The sequence below is a fragment of the Engystomops pustulosus genome, chromosome 3 (genome assembly GCF_040894005.1).
Source record: "Engystomops pustulosus chromosome 3, aEngPut4.maternal, whole genome shotgun sequence".
NCBI classification, from domain to species: domain Eukaryota; kingdom Metazoa; phylum Chordata; class Amphibia; order Anura; family Leptodactylidae; genus Engystomops; species Engystomops pustulosus.
Genome location: NC_092413.1, coordinates 17,861,089 through 17,878,602, shown reverse-complemented (window position 1 = coordinate 17,878,602; position 17,514 = coordinate 17,861,089). Strand labels below are relative to the sequence as shown.

Genomic DNA, 17,514 nt, shown 5'->3' with positions numbered 1-17,514 from the left:
TATTACCTCTTGTCTGCTTCTTGGAGCTTTGATGTCTCCTATACACGGCACATTGAAAAAAAAAAACACCAGACATGACCTCCCACATACAGAAGGATGAGTAGAGGATCCATGTAGGACATGATGTACTAAGCAGCGTCGATTTGAATTAAGTAGCTACGAGAAAGAGAAAACTACTTACTAGTAGCTGCTGCAGTATAGCACTGTCTTTGTCTGTGTTTCTCTTACTGAAACTGGGGAAATGGGGATAATTGTGGGTTCTGCATTTAGAAAATGTGTTCTTTGCGGCTCTCGGAGATGCAACCACTGAAGTTTCGTAGAAATGAATGGAGTGCAGGTCAAGCATATGCTCCAGTGCTTCCTTTTTCGGATGAGTCAGAGGATCTGCAGGCCCCTGACCTTCTGATTGCTGGAGATCCTAGCTGTCAGACCCCCCAGCAACCAGGCGCTTGATAGGGAATAGGTGTCATTGGCAGAGAAACCCCTTTGAAGGTGCAGATTTTCTGTGATGATGTACAATCGGATTGGACCTGATCCTGACTTCTGTAGTTTAGTCATTTTCCAACCTTGAAGCGTGTATCTAGTAGTGTGTATTTTTATTGGTTCCATTTACTTTTGGAAAACTATTGCAACTTATATTTGCAATTTCTCTGCAAACTATTAACCCTCGGTTTTCTCTCCTTTCGTTTACAGCATCATCAATGGTTTCGCATTACCGTTAAAAGCTGAGCATAAGCAGTTCCTCATGAAGGTCCTGATCCCGATGCACACGGCAAAAGGACTGGCTTTGTTTCACGCACAGGTGACCGTTCCCCTATAGCTGTGATCATATTACTCCATGAAGGGAATACGCCCAGTAACTTCCACCGTCTATTTGTACAATATTTAAGTCGACCAGAAAGCTCATTGTAGTATCAGAGATGCAGCACATTCTGCAAATAGGGATGTAATAGTGATAAACCGTGCAGCCAAGGAAGGAAAGATCTCCCTTTACATTGCATTGCTCTGTGTATATAGGCCAATGCAAACTAATGTTGAACGACGCATTTTTCCATCCATCAGTGTTTATTGTGGCTGGCATCGGAAGTGTAAAGACTTCCTTAAAGGAAATCTACCACCAGGATGAAGGCTTGCAAACCAAGTACACTTACATGCTGGTGTGCGCTCCCTCTGGCAGAATCCACTCTTCTTTTATCTTATTTTATGGTCAAAACAAGGGCATGAGAAGCTAAAAGAAGAGCAGAGGGAGCGCACACCAGCATGTAAGTGTACTTGGTTTGCAAGCCTTCATCCTGGTGGTAGGTTTCCTTTAAAGGGATTGTCACATGTTCATTTGTTATGGGGATAACATTCTGATCAATTGGGGTATTACCGTTTTTCGTCCGTTTTCGTCAGTTTTTCGTCAGTTTTTTTTAAAAACTCATCCGTTTTTGAAAGGTTTTACAAATTTGCAAAATTAAAAATGGACAAAAACTGATGCGTTTCCAAAAACCGCATGCGTTTTTGGAACGTTTTTTTAACGGACTGCTTAAAAGTTTAGTGTGTTTAGTTTAGTGTGTTTTCAGATCGTTAAAACCGCAAGCGTTTTGTCGATTTTTGATTGCGCAAATTCAGAAAACCGGACAAAAACGCATGCGTTTTTAACGGTCTGAAAACACACTAACTAAAAACGGCCTAAAAACGCCACATGTGTCTTCACCCTAAGAGGTGAGCAAATGCCCTGGCTGCCTTCTACCTTGTCAATTGGACTGCCTGAAATGGTTGAACACATGGCTCTGCTATTTCTAGAATAAGCAGAGCGTCAGGCGGCTTGTTTGACAGCTTCATCAATTAGGGGGGAACAGTACCCCTACCGACATTAGTCATTGGTGAGGGTCCCAAGATTCAGACTTACAGCAGTCAGAATTTTATCCATTTAGTTCATGTAAATGCAGTTGTATCTACAGCTGATCAATAATTCTGTTCAATAATTTCTGCAACATATATGCCCTGTGTGAACATACCCTTATCGCGAGCTTAGTGACATCAGTTTTTAGATGAATAACACCATAACATTCCAGGTTCCCATGTAGGTATAATTCCTTATTATTGTCTATGCGCTGGTGATCTGCCCCCCTCTCTCATGTAGTTGGAGCCAAACAATGTGAAATAGAAAGACTTGGAAATTCCATATAAAAACTGTTTCTTCATGTAGAACATAATGAGCTGAGATCATTACTACTCCATACTATACACCTGGGAAGTGCCCTGACCACAAAGCAACTAATGACAATTACAGTGTATCCACGGGATCTAATTGTCTGGTCATTGGGGATCTAACCATCTCTACATTGTGCTGTTCCTCTGTTTTTCCTCCTAGAAATGTATGAATTAACAGGTTGTTACCATTCCTCTTGTCCTGCTACTTTCTGCATTGTTATAATATCCCTTTTTTTATTTCTACAGCTGGCGTATTGTGTCGTCCAGTTTTTGGAAAAGGATACCACCCTCACAGAACCCGTAAGTACTCTCACCCATCATATTCATTCACAACTTGTAATCCACTTCTAACTATGGCTCCAAACACTGCAGAGACGGGTGTAGCCATCCTAGAGGTTTATTTAAGATAAGAAAAACATGGCTGCGGCCTCCTAAAAATGGGGCGCGCTGCTCTTTGTAGGCGCCGTGTCGAATGGGTCCTATTCACAAGAGACGTTTGTTACTTGTTTGCATCAGCGTCTCCTCCGGTTGTACAAACCTAGTATTTTTGATGGACAGAAACCTGTACATAGAAATCATATGACAGACGTGGTCTCTAGGTAGATGTATGAATCAGAGGGATCCACTTACAGGCAGCAGAGCTGACAATGAGAAATCGCAAGCTCCTAGAGAGATGGTAGTAAGCGCACATCTCCCTTATGTGGGGGCGTCCATTGAGCTGTACTTGCAGCCAAGATTGGAAGTCGGCAGCACTAATAATAGCTCGGACATGTATGTGGGTGTGCGAGTCCTATCTGTGCTGTGAAAGGTCTTTGCTATTAAATAGCAGAAACATGAAAAACAAGAAACTCGTGTGCTGCATTCAGGGCACACGACGGCCTCACAGCCTTTATTTATAGGAAGCGCTCCACATCAGTGACCTCCAAAGCATCGAGTGCCAATGAGCTGTGACAGGCGGCCGCATGCAGTGACAGCTTTTATCAATGGCTCTGCCGCTCGGAGATGGCGAGCAGCTATGGAGGCAGTGCTGCTCTTACGGTAGAGATTCAGCCGAGTTTATTTCACAGAAAATGCCTCATGGCTGCAATTTTGCAGGTAAGGCCGCGGTCACACGTGACATTTTGAACCCATTTTTGGCCTTTTTTTTTTTTTTAAGCAGTCCATCAAAAACCGCATGCGTTTTTTGACGGGCTGCTTAAAAACAGGGCAAAAACGGGTTCAAAACGCCACATGTGACCGCAGCCTAACGCACACGTGGCGTTTTGAACCTGTTTTTAGGCCGGTTTTAAGCAGTCCGTTAAAAGCAACCGTGTTTTTGTTTTAAAAAACGCATCTGTTTTTGTTTTCTTTGTTTTTTTTTTTTTTAGTTTTTGGGCTTTTTTCTCCAATTATGATAATTGGGAAAAAATGGATGGATTTTCAAAAACCGGGTGCGTTTTAAAAACGCATGCGTTTTTAATGGGCTTCTTAAAAATGGTCAAAAAAAACGAGTTCAAAGCGCCACGTGTGCCGCCGGCCTCAGACTAAAGTATACTTACAAAATCTCATGATTATTTAAGTATCCTGCAACAGCCCTCTGTGTAGCTTCATAAGGAAATGCGGTTTCAGTTTTACTTTTTAAGAAGCCACAAAGATTTGCAGTAAATTGCATGATGCCTCGCTTACCTGGCTATTTTTGGACAAACCTCAAATTGAAATATTGGAAAGTCACTAGAGCATGATATGACTTGTGCTAGCAGCACTGTGCTCAGTCCTTCTATATGGGATCGTGACTTCTGGACAGATTCCACGGACCGAGCACAGTGCGAAGGACGGCACTCCGTGCAATCTCATATGTATAATTATGCCTACAGTGTGGCACAAAGGGAAGCCCGGAGGCCTAAATTAGAATCTATTGACATTTTGATTGATCTGATCCCTGATGAATGATTAAAAGAAAGGTCTTGGAACTATGCTAGTGTTAGGCGCTGTAGGCTAGGAGGGTATACACCGGCTCAATGTGGGCTCCTCACACTACCAAGCACATTACAGCCGCAGCGCCTCCAGAAAACATATAGGGGCTCATTTACTAAGGGTTGCGCTGCTCATTTGAGTCGGACTTTGCACTTTTTTCGGGGATGGCACGGCTTGGACAGGTATTTAACAGGCGTCTGCGCTGGGATTGTGTTGCACGCGATCTGTTTTTGCCGCAAAAAAAATGGTGAACTCTGTCGGACCTGAGCAGGTAAGTGGCACATGCAGAATATTGGGCGCACGATCTTAGTGAATCGCGCCAGACAATGCACTTTCTGTAAACTCCAGCGGCCGGGTAAGTAAATGTGCCCCATAGTGTTGACCTATGGTGGTTCCAAGAAATTCAATGCTGTGGATCCGAATGTAATACTTATTTTAGAGGTGGGCAGCCACACTGAGTGAATTACCCTTTTTTTAGTTGCAAAATGTTAACAAAAGTTTTATGTTTTATGTTCAATCCCAACTTATTCCTCCCTGGATAATGAATCTGAAAATGACTACACCCCACAATGGAGTAATTCTCAAGAGTGTGTTCTAGCTCTTCTATTATCTGTGCTTGTGTACATGCCTGGCATGATGTATTCATGGAGATCTAAGGCTAAGTTCATACATGTGCTCAGCAGGTTCCGTTACACATTCTGCTGGAAAAACCAGCGCAATCAAGAAAAAAAAATAGCACTATTAATGTATGGGTAACAGGAGGTCCATTAAAGTCAACGGAAAGGCCAGAAACAAGTGTGAGCTGGGCCTTACTGGTGGATGATTGTACTATCTTTATACAGTATATAACTTTGCTTCTTTTCTTTCAGGTCATTAGAGGATTGTTAAAATTCTGGCCCAAAACTTGTAGCCAGAAAGAGGTAAGGAACAGTTACTCCTTAATGGCGCCACTTTATTTTATGATCTGTACTTTTGTGAATAATTAGCAATTTACATTCAATAAGTTTTCCGCGATGATTGTTTTTGCTATCACTGGCCCGTGGCGATAAACTTGCCATGGTGCTTACCATCGTCTATCGCAGTGCCACCCACCCATCAGCCTCTGTCTCTGAGGGTATACATGGCTAAGGGGTGATGTCCTGTCTACAGCCTAATACGAGCCAATGGTTGTAGCCGGTGTGTGCTTTCATGACGTCACCCCTGAGCCGTGTATGCCAGCGGAGGCTGACAGAGAAGTAAGGACCAGAGTTGTACTTATATTTACACTACCTAGGGGTGGTTAAATAAGGGTTCCCACACAACCTTTAAAGGGCATCTACCGTCAGAATGAAAGACTGTATGCAAATGAGCCTGAGGGGCTCCAGGTTCCATAGGTGTTAATGGAGCCTGGAGCCCCTCAGGCTCATTTGCATACAGTCTTTCATTCTGACGGTAGATGCCCTTTAAGTTGTCCGTGTCTTTTGTGTACATGACTCTTTTCAGGAATGATTGGAGCATGGCCATCAAACCACATGCAGAAAATGTGTTTACATCAAGTTTACGTAAACAGGATGCACATGCATTGAAAATGCAATGTGTGAACGCAGCCAAAACCTACAGATCAATTCACTTTGCAGGTGTTAGTTGGAGCAGGTGAATGAGATGTATTTGAACATCTCCTGTATGAGCTCCCTAAAGCACGTTCAGTGTTCTTTAATTCCTTCATTACCTGGGCCCAATCATTTAGTGTAAAGCCAGGGTCGTATAGTGTTTTTTTTTTTTTTTTTCTTCTTTAATTAGCTGCAAATTTGTTTTCTCCCAGGTGATGTTCTTGGGTGAAATCGAAGAAATTTTGGACGTGATTGAGCCGACACAGTTTAAAAAGATTCAAGAACCTTTATTTAAGCAAATATCAAAATGCGTGTCCAGCTCTCACTTTCAGGTAAGCGCTGCAATATTGGCATCGTAGAAATTAATCGATGCCAAGTGGAGAATTGGAGCAATACAGTGATCTGAACCTACAGAATACAATCTCCAGCTGCATTCACACGTTCCGCTAACGCATACGCAATGTTGACAGCAATGTAATTGGGCAAATCTCCTCTTCTAAGCTACTCTGATGGGTGTAAAAACGCAAACAAAACGCAACATGTGAACGCAACCCCTGGCTGTGAGACTACAATGCCCAGCATGCTTTTTCAGGCTGTACGACTCATGGCATGCTGGAGGTTGTGGACTAAGAAATAAGCAGACTTGCTGTATGTTCATCATTTTGCAGGTGGCTGAGAGGGCCCTGTACTTCTGGAACAATGAGTATATCCTCAGCCTGATCGAGGAGAACATAGAGAAAATTCTGCCCATCATGTTTGGCAGTTTGTACAAAATCTCCAAAGAACACTGGAACCCGTAAGTACATGAAATTATTATATTGTATGGATTGTTCAGGGGTAGTAGTAGGTTGATGGGAGGGCAGCTGCTCCCCAACTTAGGGGTTACATGCATTTACTACTACTACTGTTGTCCATGCTAGGGCCATCATTATACCAGTTTTTCAGTCCAATAGGAAGTATCTAATGGCTCTTTTGTACTTTTCTTCTAACTTGTCTTTTAGGACAATTGTAGCCCTGGTGTACAACGTGTTGAAGACATTAATGGAAATGAATGGGAAACTCTTCGATGAGCTCACAGGATCCTACAAGGCAGAACGTCAGAGGTGAGTTGCGTAATGCTAACCCTATGTTGTATTTATATATCATACTAATTAACCCCTTCTAGACCAATGGCATGGTTTACGTTGTGCTGAGTAGGTCAATTCTGCAAATTGATGTAACAGTATGTCCGAAATGGTGGCTGCATCGCATCATACAACTATTGCCCCACTCTAACAGGCGGGAATGGAGATAATGTTAATCCATGCCAATTCGCTTTATAAATAGAAAATATTATTTATATTATTATTTCACTGATATCATCTGTTATGAATATGGGACCCCTATCACCAGATTTTACCCCATCAAATTCCCAGCCACCTCCGGTAGGTGATGAAATGCTCTTTCCAGAATTTCATCTAGAAATAATCTAGAAATCTCACCTGTTTACATTTAACGAAAAAATCTCTGCCAAAAGAGAAGAGTCATATTTTTGAGGTGAGTCAGTTTTACAGGCTGAAGGGGAGCATCACTTCATCCTGTTTTATCAAAGCTAAGAATCTCTCCTTTCAGATTTCATCAGGCTTGTAGTTCTGTGATCTACCGGACTAGAGATGGACACGTAAAGGCATATATGGAAATGTGACCTGCAGATACAGACAATATCTGTGAACTTTGTTTATCTCTGGTTCTGTAGCTCACAGAACCACAAGCCTGATGTGATCTGACAGATGAGATTTTCATCTTTTTTTAATATGACAACGGCAGCATGTTTCTACATATTATAGAACATAAAATGGAGTTGTCTGAAGTGACTCTTCCCCATGCAGCCTTTGAACTTGACTCGTCTCATGTAAAATATGACTCTTCTCTGCTCATTTTTTTTAAATAGATTTTTGGAGGTTTTTCTTTTTGTTATAGGTAGATGGGTGAGAATTCAGATTCTAAAAAGGACATTTCATCCCCTACTTGGGAATTGTAAAGGAGTAAAATATGATGACAGAATCCCTTTTAAATGTTGAGACGCCCCATCAGCGATCCACAGTGTGATGGCGGGGTGACAGTGGGTGCCATGAATTTTGGACCAGCATAGATACCTGTGTGGTATAACGTACGGTTTTCCTTATTCTTCAGGGAAAAGAAGAAGGAGCTGGAGCGCGAGGAGTTGTGGAGAAGACTCGATGACTTGCAGCTGAAGAAGGCCCTGACGGATCAGCAGAACAGTGCTTTCAATGTACAGAATAATACAAGTGCCAAATAAGACCACAAGACGTCGACCTCTCTGCTTCTTAGGCGTACTTTTTGTATATTTTTTTTTTTCTTTTCCCTCCTAAAATTGTAAAGTAAAAGCCAACTTTTTTTTTTTTGAGGGGAGCCCATCTCCCCCATCCTGAGAATCGCTTCTCTGTGAGAGGGGGGCCAGTGATACATTGCAGGGCAACTTGTCTCTGAGCTCTCGTACAGCGGGGTATTTGGCCAGCTCTGTGTTACAGCATTGGAGTCATGATTGCCAGGAGAGGGGGAAAAGAGAATATTACAATTTTTTTTTTTTTTTATAACCTATAATTTGAGTGAGGTAATTCTGGGGGTGGTGAGAATTATGACTTGAATTCTTTAATATTATATATATATATTTTTTGATTGTGTTGCACATAGGTGTATTAGTCTGCTATGTACATTGTTTTTTTTTTTTTCTCTTGGCATTTTACTTGTGTTAACCGTTCTCTGTTTTGGAGGCTCTTGCTGCGTACGTCGCCCACCCTCATGGCGGCAGCCAGTTTATGGGAGAGAAACCAGTCTCCGTGAAAATACTGGGAGGGGATGGGGGGGGGGGTTTGAGGGGGACTGGTGCTGCATCGCTAGACCCTAGTGACTTTATTTTATTTTGGTTTTCTGCGCCCATAATGGATGCCATTATCTTTCCCATAACAGGTACACAGCATCGTTACCATAGCTCTTGGCACTACTGTTTCTATAAGAAGGTACTGTTCTTGATTACCTGCCATAGAGGCAGATTTACATGCAGATTTTCTATACTGGGTCAGGTCCGGGGGTGTAGTCCTGTACTCTGTTTCCTCCTGGGTTTGAAGGAACACTCCAGTCAAAGCTAATTCATTGAATAATACACGGTGCAGGGTGTGATGGGAGGAGCAGGACTCATTTTCATCATATTCCTCATGATCCTTCCTTCAGGCGCTGCACAAAGTATAATGCAATGAATCTGCTGTGACCGGAGACATCACATGACCAGGGATATAACGAGCTGTGCACCTGGGTGACGACATATGACCAGGGATATAACGAGCTGTGCACCTGGGTGACGACATATGACCAGGGATATAACGAGCTGTGCACCTGGGTGACATCACATGACCAGGGATATAACGAACTGTGCACCTGGGTGACATCACATGACCAGGGATATAACGAACTGTGCACCTGGGTGACATCACATGACCAGGGATATAACGAGCTGTGCACCTGTGTGACATCACATGATCAGGGCTATAACGAGCTGTGCACCTGGGTGACATCACATGACCAGGGATATAACGAGCTGTGCACCTGTGGGACATCACATGACCAGGGATATATAACGAGCTGTGCACCTGGGTGACATCACATGACCAGGGATATAACGAGCCGTGCACCTGTGTGACATCACATGACCAGGGATATAACGAGCTGTGCACCTGGGTGACATCACATGACCAGGAATGTAATGAACCATGCACCTTTGTGACATCACATGACCAGGAGTTGATGTTTATCCCCAGGAAGTAAACAATGTAGCTTCCTGTTACATGACAACAAGCAGAGATCTAGAAAAGCACCAGGAATGGATACAAAGTATATTAGGAAATTTGTATAACTTTTAATTACGCAAACAATATCAATTATTTGCTGAGGCAGCACCTCCTGGTCACTTACAGCGTACATGTAACCTTCACACCTTTACCCCCCAGATATCCCTGTTTTCCAAATACGGTCATGAGTTGGGGGGGGGGGGGGGGGGAGTCAAAACTGCTGACAGGCTCCCTTTTAATACATAGAGGTGGAGTAGTCTTGCCATTCATTTACGTTGTAGCGGTCACCTATGCAAATCATTCCAATGAGTATTAGACAACGTTAATCGAGTGGCAAGGAAAGTATTAGTGAAGTCTGTGTCTGTGCTGGGGTTGTGCACTCCCCTCCCCCAGTCCTCCTGCTGTTCCCTTCATGAGATTATAACTTTATAATAATGACCGTGTGCCGGAGATCAGCGCTGCGGGGCCCCCGGTTCTGTTGTGTACAGGTGGATCGTCTCCTCGGACACTTGTTGCTTTACTTTTCTTTGCGTGTGTAGAGGATGTAGCAGAGCCGGGCTGGCTCTGGTGCATCGTGAAGTCACTTTTTTCCATGAGCGGACGTGTGCGCTGTAGCTTTACCCTGTATTGCTGTATTGGCGGTGCTGCAGCACACACCTTTCTAATGGAGATGATGAAATCGTATATATGTAACACACAGGTGGATTGTACTGCTCATCCTTCAGCTGTGTTTTGTAGGGATCTTCACTGTCTGTGTGTTTCCTCTATCACTCGTTGGGTTCTATATGCATTTTTTACATGTGCACCCACTCAAATCCCCCCTCATTGGCCACCGCTAGGGCAGTCATTCATCTCCCCCTAATGCCTCACCACCACATTTTGAAGCACAGTATTCACCCCTTTCCCTTCTAACTGATCTCACAATGTCAATTAGTTACACCCTTATGGTCCTATATAAATACATTTTCATGAAATCCCCCCACCCCCCCTCCCGACTTGTATCATGTTAGAGCCAATGTCTACCTTCACAGCCTTCTTTTTAAGTTCCATCACATCTCAAGTAAGACAGGAGACCTCTTCGCAATAGATTGTAACTAGAAATTTCTCACCGTTTTGTTTCCACGACTACTCAGGTCTATTTGTCTCCAAGGCAACAGACTACAAACAGTCCTGGGTAGTCTGATTTTCGATTCTTGTTCTTATTTTTTTTTTTCTTTACCACACAGTCAGAGAGGAGGGGACTAATGAAACAAAATCTGAAAACAGGTTCCCCCGGCCCAGATTCTTCCCTGATGGAGTAATCACAGTCTAATCTATTCCTCCTGCTCCATCTAACCCTAGTTGGAGTTGGAAAGGGGTTTCCAAAAACCTTGACCCAAGAAAGATGTACTTGCCCTTCTTCGCCAGCCGGTTCCAGCCTTGCAGTGGTCTCTCGTTTTTTGTTTTTACGCTGCTGACAGTGCCGGGGGGAGGGGTTGTGTTTGGTGTCATAAGTCCGACTACAGCCAATCAATTGCTTCCGCTGTTATCAGGTGACCCTCAGCTTTACTGAAAATGGGAGGCCGACGCAACACCATAGCAGGATAATTAGACTTAAATGTTTCCGCCCTGACCACTAGGGGGTTTTCCCAGGTAAAACCCTTTTTGATTTATTTTAGGCTTGGTAGCCTGAGGACACCCCTAATAGCAGTCGTTCTCCTATGTCCACCCCGCTGAGATGTATTTTGTTCTGCCATGTAGGAAATGAGCGATTCAACATTCCGTCATCTGGGTTACAATGTGAACTAAACGCTGGCTTTGGGGTTTTTATTGTGTTTTTTGGGAGTGCCTCCTTACCAAAGCTCCACTACCTGTGTACCGGTGCAGTGCCGCACTCTGGGTTTTGTTTTGATTCTTGGAGGGGAAGCGAGTAATGACTTGCAAGTCTGTTTAGGTAGTTGGTGGGGTTTTTACTGATCCCCCTTTACCTTTTTATGCCCCCCCCCCCCCAAAAGTGACCCTTACTGTGTGTGTACTAAAGGTGACACTTATATGGGTATGTGACAAGATTGGGTTGTATACATTGCAGTATTTATTATGTACCTACCCCCGTCATGACTGCTGTATACACCCCTTTATGTGTACACTAATCATTTGTCGCGCTGCTACTTCACACCTAATGACGGTGATTTGTGGTCGTGTTGCGACTGGCAAATTGTTGGTGAGTAACTTAAAGGGGTTTTCTGGGATAAACTTAATGGTGGCTGCTGGAGGTGCCAAAATATCCTTGGTGTAATAACTGTGGTGCCTGGTCCTGGGATTGCTGGGTATAATGAGGCACCTATGACTGATGTGGCTATTCACTGGTCATGTGTGTAACGGTTAAGCACTACCGATGTATCAGTTACAGGTCTCATTGGTCACATGACTTGCATCGTATGTCTGCTAGAACATCCGGCCCGAACATTCGCTAACTGAACTGACATGCTGTGTTCAGTTCTGGTTGCTGAGCGTTCGGGTCAGACGTTCCAGCTACAGACACGGTGCGAATTGGACTCCTCAAACCCACTCGTGGGCAAGAGACCATACAGTTCCTGCACCTGTAGCCATCACTGGTCTCATTGGTCACATGTCATTGAGACCAGTGATGACTACAGGTGCAGGAAGGGTAAAGCATTGGGCCTTTTACGTTCCTGCACATTAAGCGATTACTGGTCTCAAGAGTCATTGGAGCTTCCCCACTGATTTAGGGAGGGGGTAGGTGAATACTCAATGGGTTGTCCCAAAACATGCAGCACCTTCCGCAGCCATCCATATACAGGGACCTGCAATAATCATACCTTCAGGGAGATTTTTTTTTTTTTTTTTTTTTCAGGGAACATCTAGTTTTAATGTAGGAAAAATGAATTTGTTCTGATTACCGGGGAGCGGGGGTGTTTGTAAAATTTCTTTCTCTCCCTTCTTTTTAGTAAATAAAATTTTGTAATTTATCCTATTTTAAAGATCTCTTAAGAACCAGTTTTGAAGGACTGCATTCCCATCCCCCCCCCCCCCACAGGTTTTTGTCTCCGGATGACTTATTTTCATACTAGAATGATATATACAATGAGAAAATACAGGATATAAATATAGAGATTTCTATTTTTTAAATTTCGTGTAACATTTTTTTTCCTTGGAGAGAAAAAAATTATAATTAAAAAGCAGAATTTATATTGGGTAAAGCTTTAGGATACCGCATTGTTGTTCCCAGCCAGATTCTGTGTAATTCTGTGCTGAAATGTGTCGGGCTTAAAGGTAAAGAGGCATTGGAATGTGAATGTATAGATTCTCCTGCTGTACAATGACTCCCGTCTGTCCGCCCTCTTGTAGGCTTTATATGATGATGACGCCTTGTTCAGTGTCAGCGAAGTGCCGTATTTCTCAAGCATAAACCCGAACGCGGTGGTGGACGCTCTCCGTCCCCTACTTGCTGACGTATTTCTCTAGAAGTACCATTCCAATCACTCGCCGTCATGTGAAAATCTGTTTTGTAAATTTAAAGGCCATCACCCGGGGGAACATCATTTAATAAACTCTCTGTTTGTATATGGCGCTGTGTGACGTGTGTTATTTATCCCCCCCCCCCATCCCACCCCTCCTGTTTCTAGCCTTAGGACCACGAAGGTCCTACTAACTCCGAAGTAGCTGTGACACTGAGCGATGAAGCAGACCTAATTATTTAGATTAACTTTTTGTTTTATATATCTTTAGACCTTTTTATTTAAATTACATCTATCACCAGGATGAAAGACTGTGTATGCAAATGAGCCTGAGGGGCTCCAGGCTCCATTGGTGCTAATGGAGCCTGGAGCCCCTCAGGCTCATTTGCATACAGTTATTCATTCTGTTGGTAGATGCTCTCTAAATAAGATAACTTATGTCACCACAGCGAGTGCCATTAACTATGTATCGCGCCTATATCTAGCCTTAGGACCACGTAGGTCCTACTACCTCTCAAGAAGCTGTGGCCCTATTCCATGCAGCAGGCCTACCGATTGAGCGGATTGAGATGAACTTTTTGTTTATATGTCCTGAGACCGCTCCCTTTAAATAAGATGGTAACAGTGAGTTATGTATCCCTCCCTATGTCTAACCTTAGGTCCTACTTGTGGGATGCCGATTCTGAAGGTTATGAAATGTGACCAAATGATTGAGTGGATTGAGATTAACTTTGTTGTATATCTCTTGACTGCTCCCTTTTGATCGGATTGTTTGACACTGGGTGACGTGTTATTTTTCTCTCTCCCCATATCTAACCTTAGGACCACATGGGTCCTACTCCACCTCGGACGCGGCAGTAGATCCTGTAATTTTAGAGGAGCCACCACTATTGATCAGACCTGATGATTTGAGTGGATTGAAATAATTTTTAGTCCTGGACTGTGGAAGCCATCAAGGGACTACGTTTTTTTTTTTTGAATACTTTTCTCCTTGGGAATATTCCATAGTGATAAATGAGACCACTGATGGTCCATCTGCTGCCACTAGATCATTAGCCGCTATGATTAGAGGACACTAAGGCAGCCATTTACCCTCCCAGCTACATGTGTCACAGATTATCCACACAAAAAAAACATGGGTTAAGTGATAAACTTTGATCTGGTGACTGGCACTTGCCGGGTTGGATGTATTGGGATCAATTGTCAGAAGTGTAATGATCTGAGCGACTATGACAAGGGACAAATGGAGACACTAACCCTGGACATCACCATCTCAGTCTCCAAAAGGGCAGTATTTATGGGGTATCCATGTTATGAAGTGGTCATCACTATCCTTGTAGGACAATTAGTATGACAATGGGTGCTCCATCCCCCTTGAGTGAGTAGGACCCTCAGGTACAATTTCCTATACTGATTCCCATAGGATTCTTGAAAAAACATTATTTTACACTTTGTTCCCTCCATTTTGTTTGGATAACGGTCATCAAAACAAGAAGAATATGGCTATTGCCCATATCGACCAATGACAAAGCAGTTTTCAATTTCCAAACACAGCTTAGGAAATAAAAGCTGAACTCTGATTGGTTACCATGGACAACAAGGCCTGGTTTTTCTATTACAGGCCCTGTGTATTTTATATTTAGTCGTTTCCTCAAACTCCATGAATCTCGCACGTTACCTTCACATACATCATTTATCCAACTTCATTACTGATGCGGCTGCTCAGGGAGCCCCCTCGAAAATATAAACCTGTGTATTCTAGTCAGGGATGAGAGGCCGAGGTGGAATGATAAGTGTGAGGGGAAATTAGCGGCTAAGTGGAGCTCAGAGGCTTCTTATCCACATATGCCGCCTCCTCAGTGAATTATGACAGGAATCTGGAGGGGGAAACCAAATATACATTCCCCATTACATGCTGGGGTCAATTCTTAGGGATATTGGTGAAAATGAGACACTTTTTTACCTCAGAGATCACACGTTTTAGTGATAATAAATATCGTAGTCCTCATATACTCATTACAATCTATGAGGTGCATGACCAAGCAAAACATTGGGTTTCACAAAAAATTCACTAAGGTTTTATAGTTTTATTCCAAAAAAATTATCGATCGTCACTTCAATGGATCTGCAGCTGTGATATAAAAAAAAAAAAAAAACTTCGACAAAATGGATGACAACTAGTGACGGCAGTCGTGGCTACAACAAACACCACAGGTCATAAGTGGTCTGTCAGTCCTCACGGTCCATCCGTGAAGATCGGTTGTCATCCATTACCGCCTGCCCGTTATCTGTGTGGTCACGGAGTAGATTGGGGCCCATTTACTAAGGGATGTGCTCTGCATTTAGAAGGGCTTTATGTCGCACGCGATCGGATTTTGGACCTCAGTGGGGGAAGCGACACATGCAGGAAATTGGATGCACGACCTTAGTGAATCGCGGCAGCTCCGAATCCTCGTCGAGCAACGCACCTCGGTGATCGCGATGGGTAAGTAAATGTGCCCCGGTGTGTCAACCTGTCCACGCTATATGCACCATGTCATGGAACAATGGCACCATTCTCAATTGTATATGGACCTACCGTGTTTCCCCGATAGTAAGACGTAGTGGGGGTAATAGGTGGGGCCGGCTAATGTATGACGTACCCCCGAAAGGAAGACATAGTAAACTGTACGTTGGAAAAATATAAGCCATAGTACCGGTACCTTTTGCTGCATTAACTGCGGGATGCGGACGGATCTGGAGCGGAATGAGCTGAGGGATGTGGAGTCCGTGGTTCATCAGGACCATGGCCAACATACAAAAACACACAGCCTCGTGCCCTCATGTGCAGCCGCTGGTGGCCCCTCTGATTGGCCCAGCGGCTCCAGCATGAGAAAGAAGAAGCCACACCGCAGAGGAATTGATCCGATCGCCATTACGGTACCAAGTAAGCAATTCACAAAATGCACCATGTAAAGTTTCCTTAACCCCTTCCCAGTACGGCGCGCGCCGGGTCCCGGAGCATGGCGAGGGCTCGCGGGCCGAGCCCTCTCCATAGCCGGTAAGTCTTTGCTGCATATTGCAGCAAAGGCTTACCGGTAACACCCTCGATCGGTGCTAGCACCGATCGCGGGTGTTTTCACCTCGATCGCCGCCGGCAGTGCTGCCGGCGGCTTCAAAGAGATGGCGCCGCATGGGCGCTGCCATCTTGTCGTGGATCGCTGCTCCCCGACAAAAACCGACAATTTTTTCCAATATAAGACATACCCCCGAAAGTAAGACATAGTGGGACTTTTGGGGGTAAAAAGAATGTATGACATTGGGGCAGATTTACTTACCCAGTCCATTCGCTATCCAGCAGCACGTTCTCTGCGCTGGATTCGGGTCCGGCCGGGATTTAATAAGGTAGTTCCTCCGCCGACCACCAGGTGGCGCTGCTGCGCTGAAAAGCATCTGAACGCACCGGAATTCACCGAGGCCGGCTGAGTGAAGGTAAGCGCGTCCCGAGCGACACATTTTCAGTTTTTAAATGCGGCGGTTTTTCCGAATACGTCGGGTTTTCGTTCGGCCACGCCCCCCGATTTCGGTCACGTGCATGCCGGCGCCAATGCGCCACAATCCGATCGTGTGCTCCAAAATCCCGGGGCAATTCAGGTACAATCGGCGCAAATCGGAAATATTCGGGTAACACGTCGGGAAAACGCGAATCGGGCCCTTAGTAAATGACCCCCATTGTCTTACTTTCGGGGAAACATGGTGGTGTCAGACTTTCCAGTGAAATTGAATTCCAAGGTCCTGCCTACAGCTACATGGAAATATAAGCCTGTGAAACTGCAGCACGGAGGAGCTCTAGTAACATACTCCAGATTCCTACAGGCTAAATAATCATTTTAAAAGTTGATTTGAAGAAAGAAAGAGGCCACAGATAAGTAATAGAATATTACCACAGCCAGTGCCTGGATCTATGGGTGGGTGCACATGGTTTATCATGATGGATTTTCCTTGAAGAAATCTATGCGGTGTTCTTCTATTCTGCCACCAGATGGCGCTGCGTGATTAACATGGGATCCGCAGACGTGTATAACAAACCGCTACAGCATCATATGGCATCAATGGGTTTATAATTCTAAAAGTTATGTGACCGGTTACCTGTACGGAATGGAGGCAGAGCTGTGACAAAATTGATAGGATAGTAGTACTGTGTCCACATACACATGATGGGAGTAGTGGTACTATGCAGTGTTTATATGCACAGGATAAGAGCAGTAGTACTGTGCTGTGCCCAGATATACAGGATAGAAGTAGTAGTACTGAGCTGTGTCCATATATATAATACACAGGATAGGAGTAGTAGTAGTAGTACTGTGCCCATATATACAGGATAGGAGTAGTAGTACTGTGCCCATATATACAGGGTAGGAGTAGTAATACTGTGCTGTGCCCATATATACAAGATGGGAGTAGTAGTACTGTGCCCATATATACGGATAG

At 44.0% G+C, this 17,514-nt stretch overlaps 1 protein-coding gene across 1 annotated transcript in view; it reads left to right on the top strand.

The window, feature by feature from the left end:
• Positions 1-8,599, top strand: part of PPP2R5A (protein phosphatase 2 regulatory subunit B'alpha) — a 51,972-nt gene extending 43,373 nt beyond the window's left edge. Inside the window, exons 7-13 of the mRNA XM_072140167.1 lie at positions 694-802; positions 2,446-2,499; positions 5,022-5,072; positions 5,954-6,073; positions 6,410-6,537; positions 6,743-6,844; positions 7,914-8,599. Coding sequence (XP_071996268.1) covers positions 694-802; positions 2,446-2,499; positions 5,022-5,072; positions 5,954-6,073; positions 6,410-6,537; positions 6,743-6,844; positions 7,914-8,040 — 691 coding nt within the window. The 3' untranslated portion in view covers positions 8,041-8,599. The remainder of the gene's footprint in view (positions 1-693; positions 803-2,445; positions 2,500-5,021; positions 5,073-5,953; positions 6,074-6,409; positions 6,538-6,742; positions 6,845-7,913) is intronic.
• Positions 8,600-17,514: the final 8,915 nt, after the last annotated feature.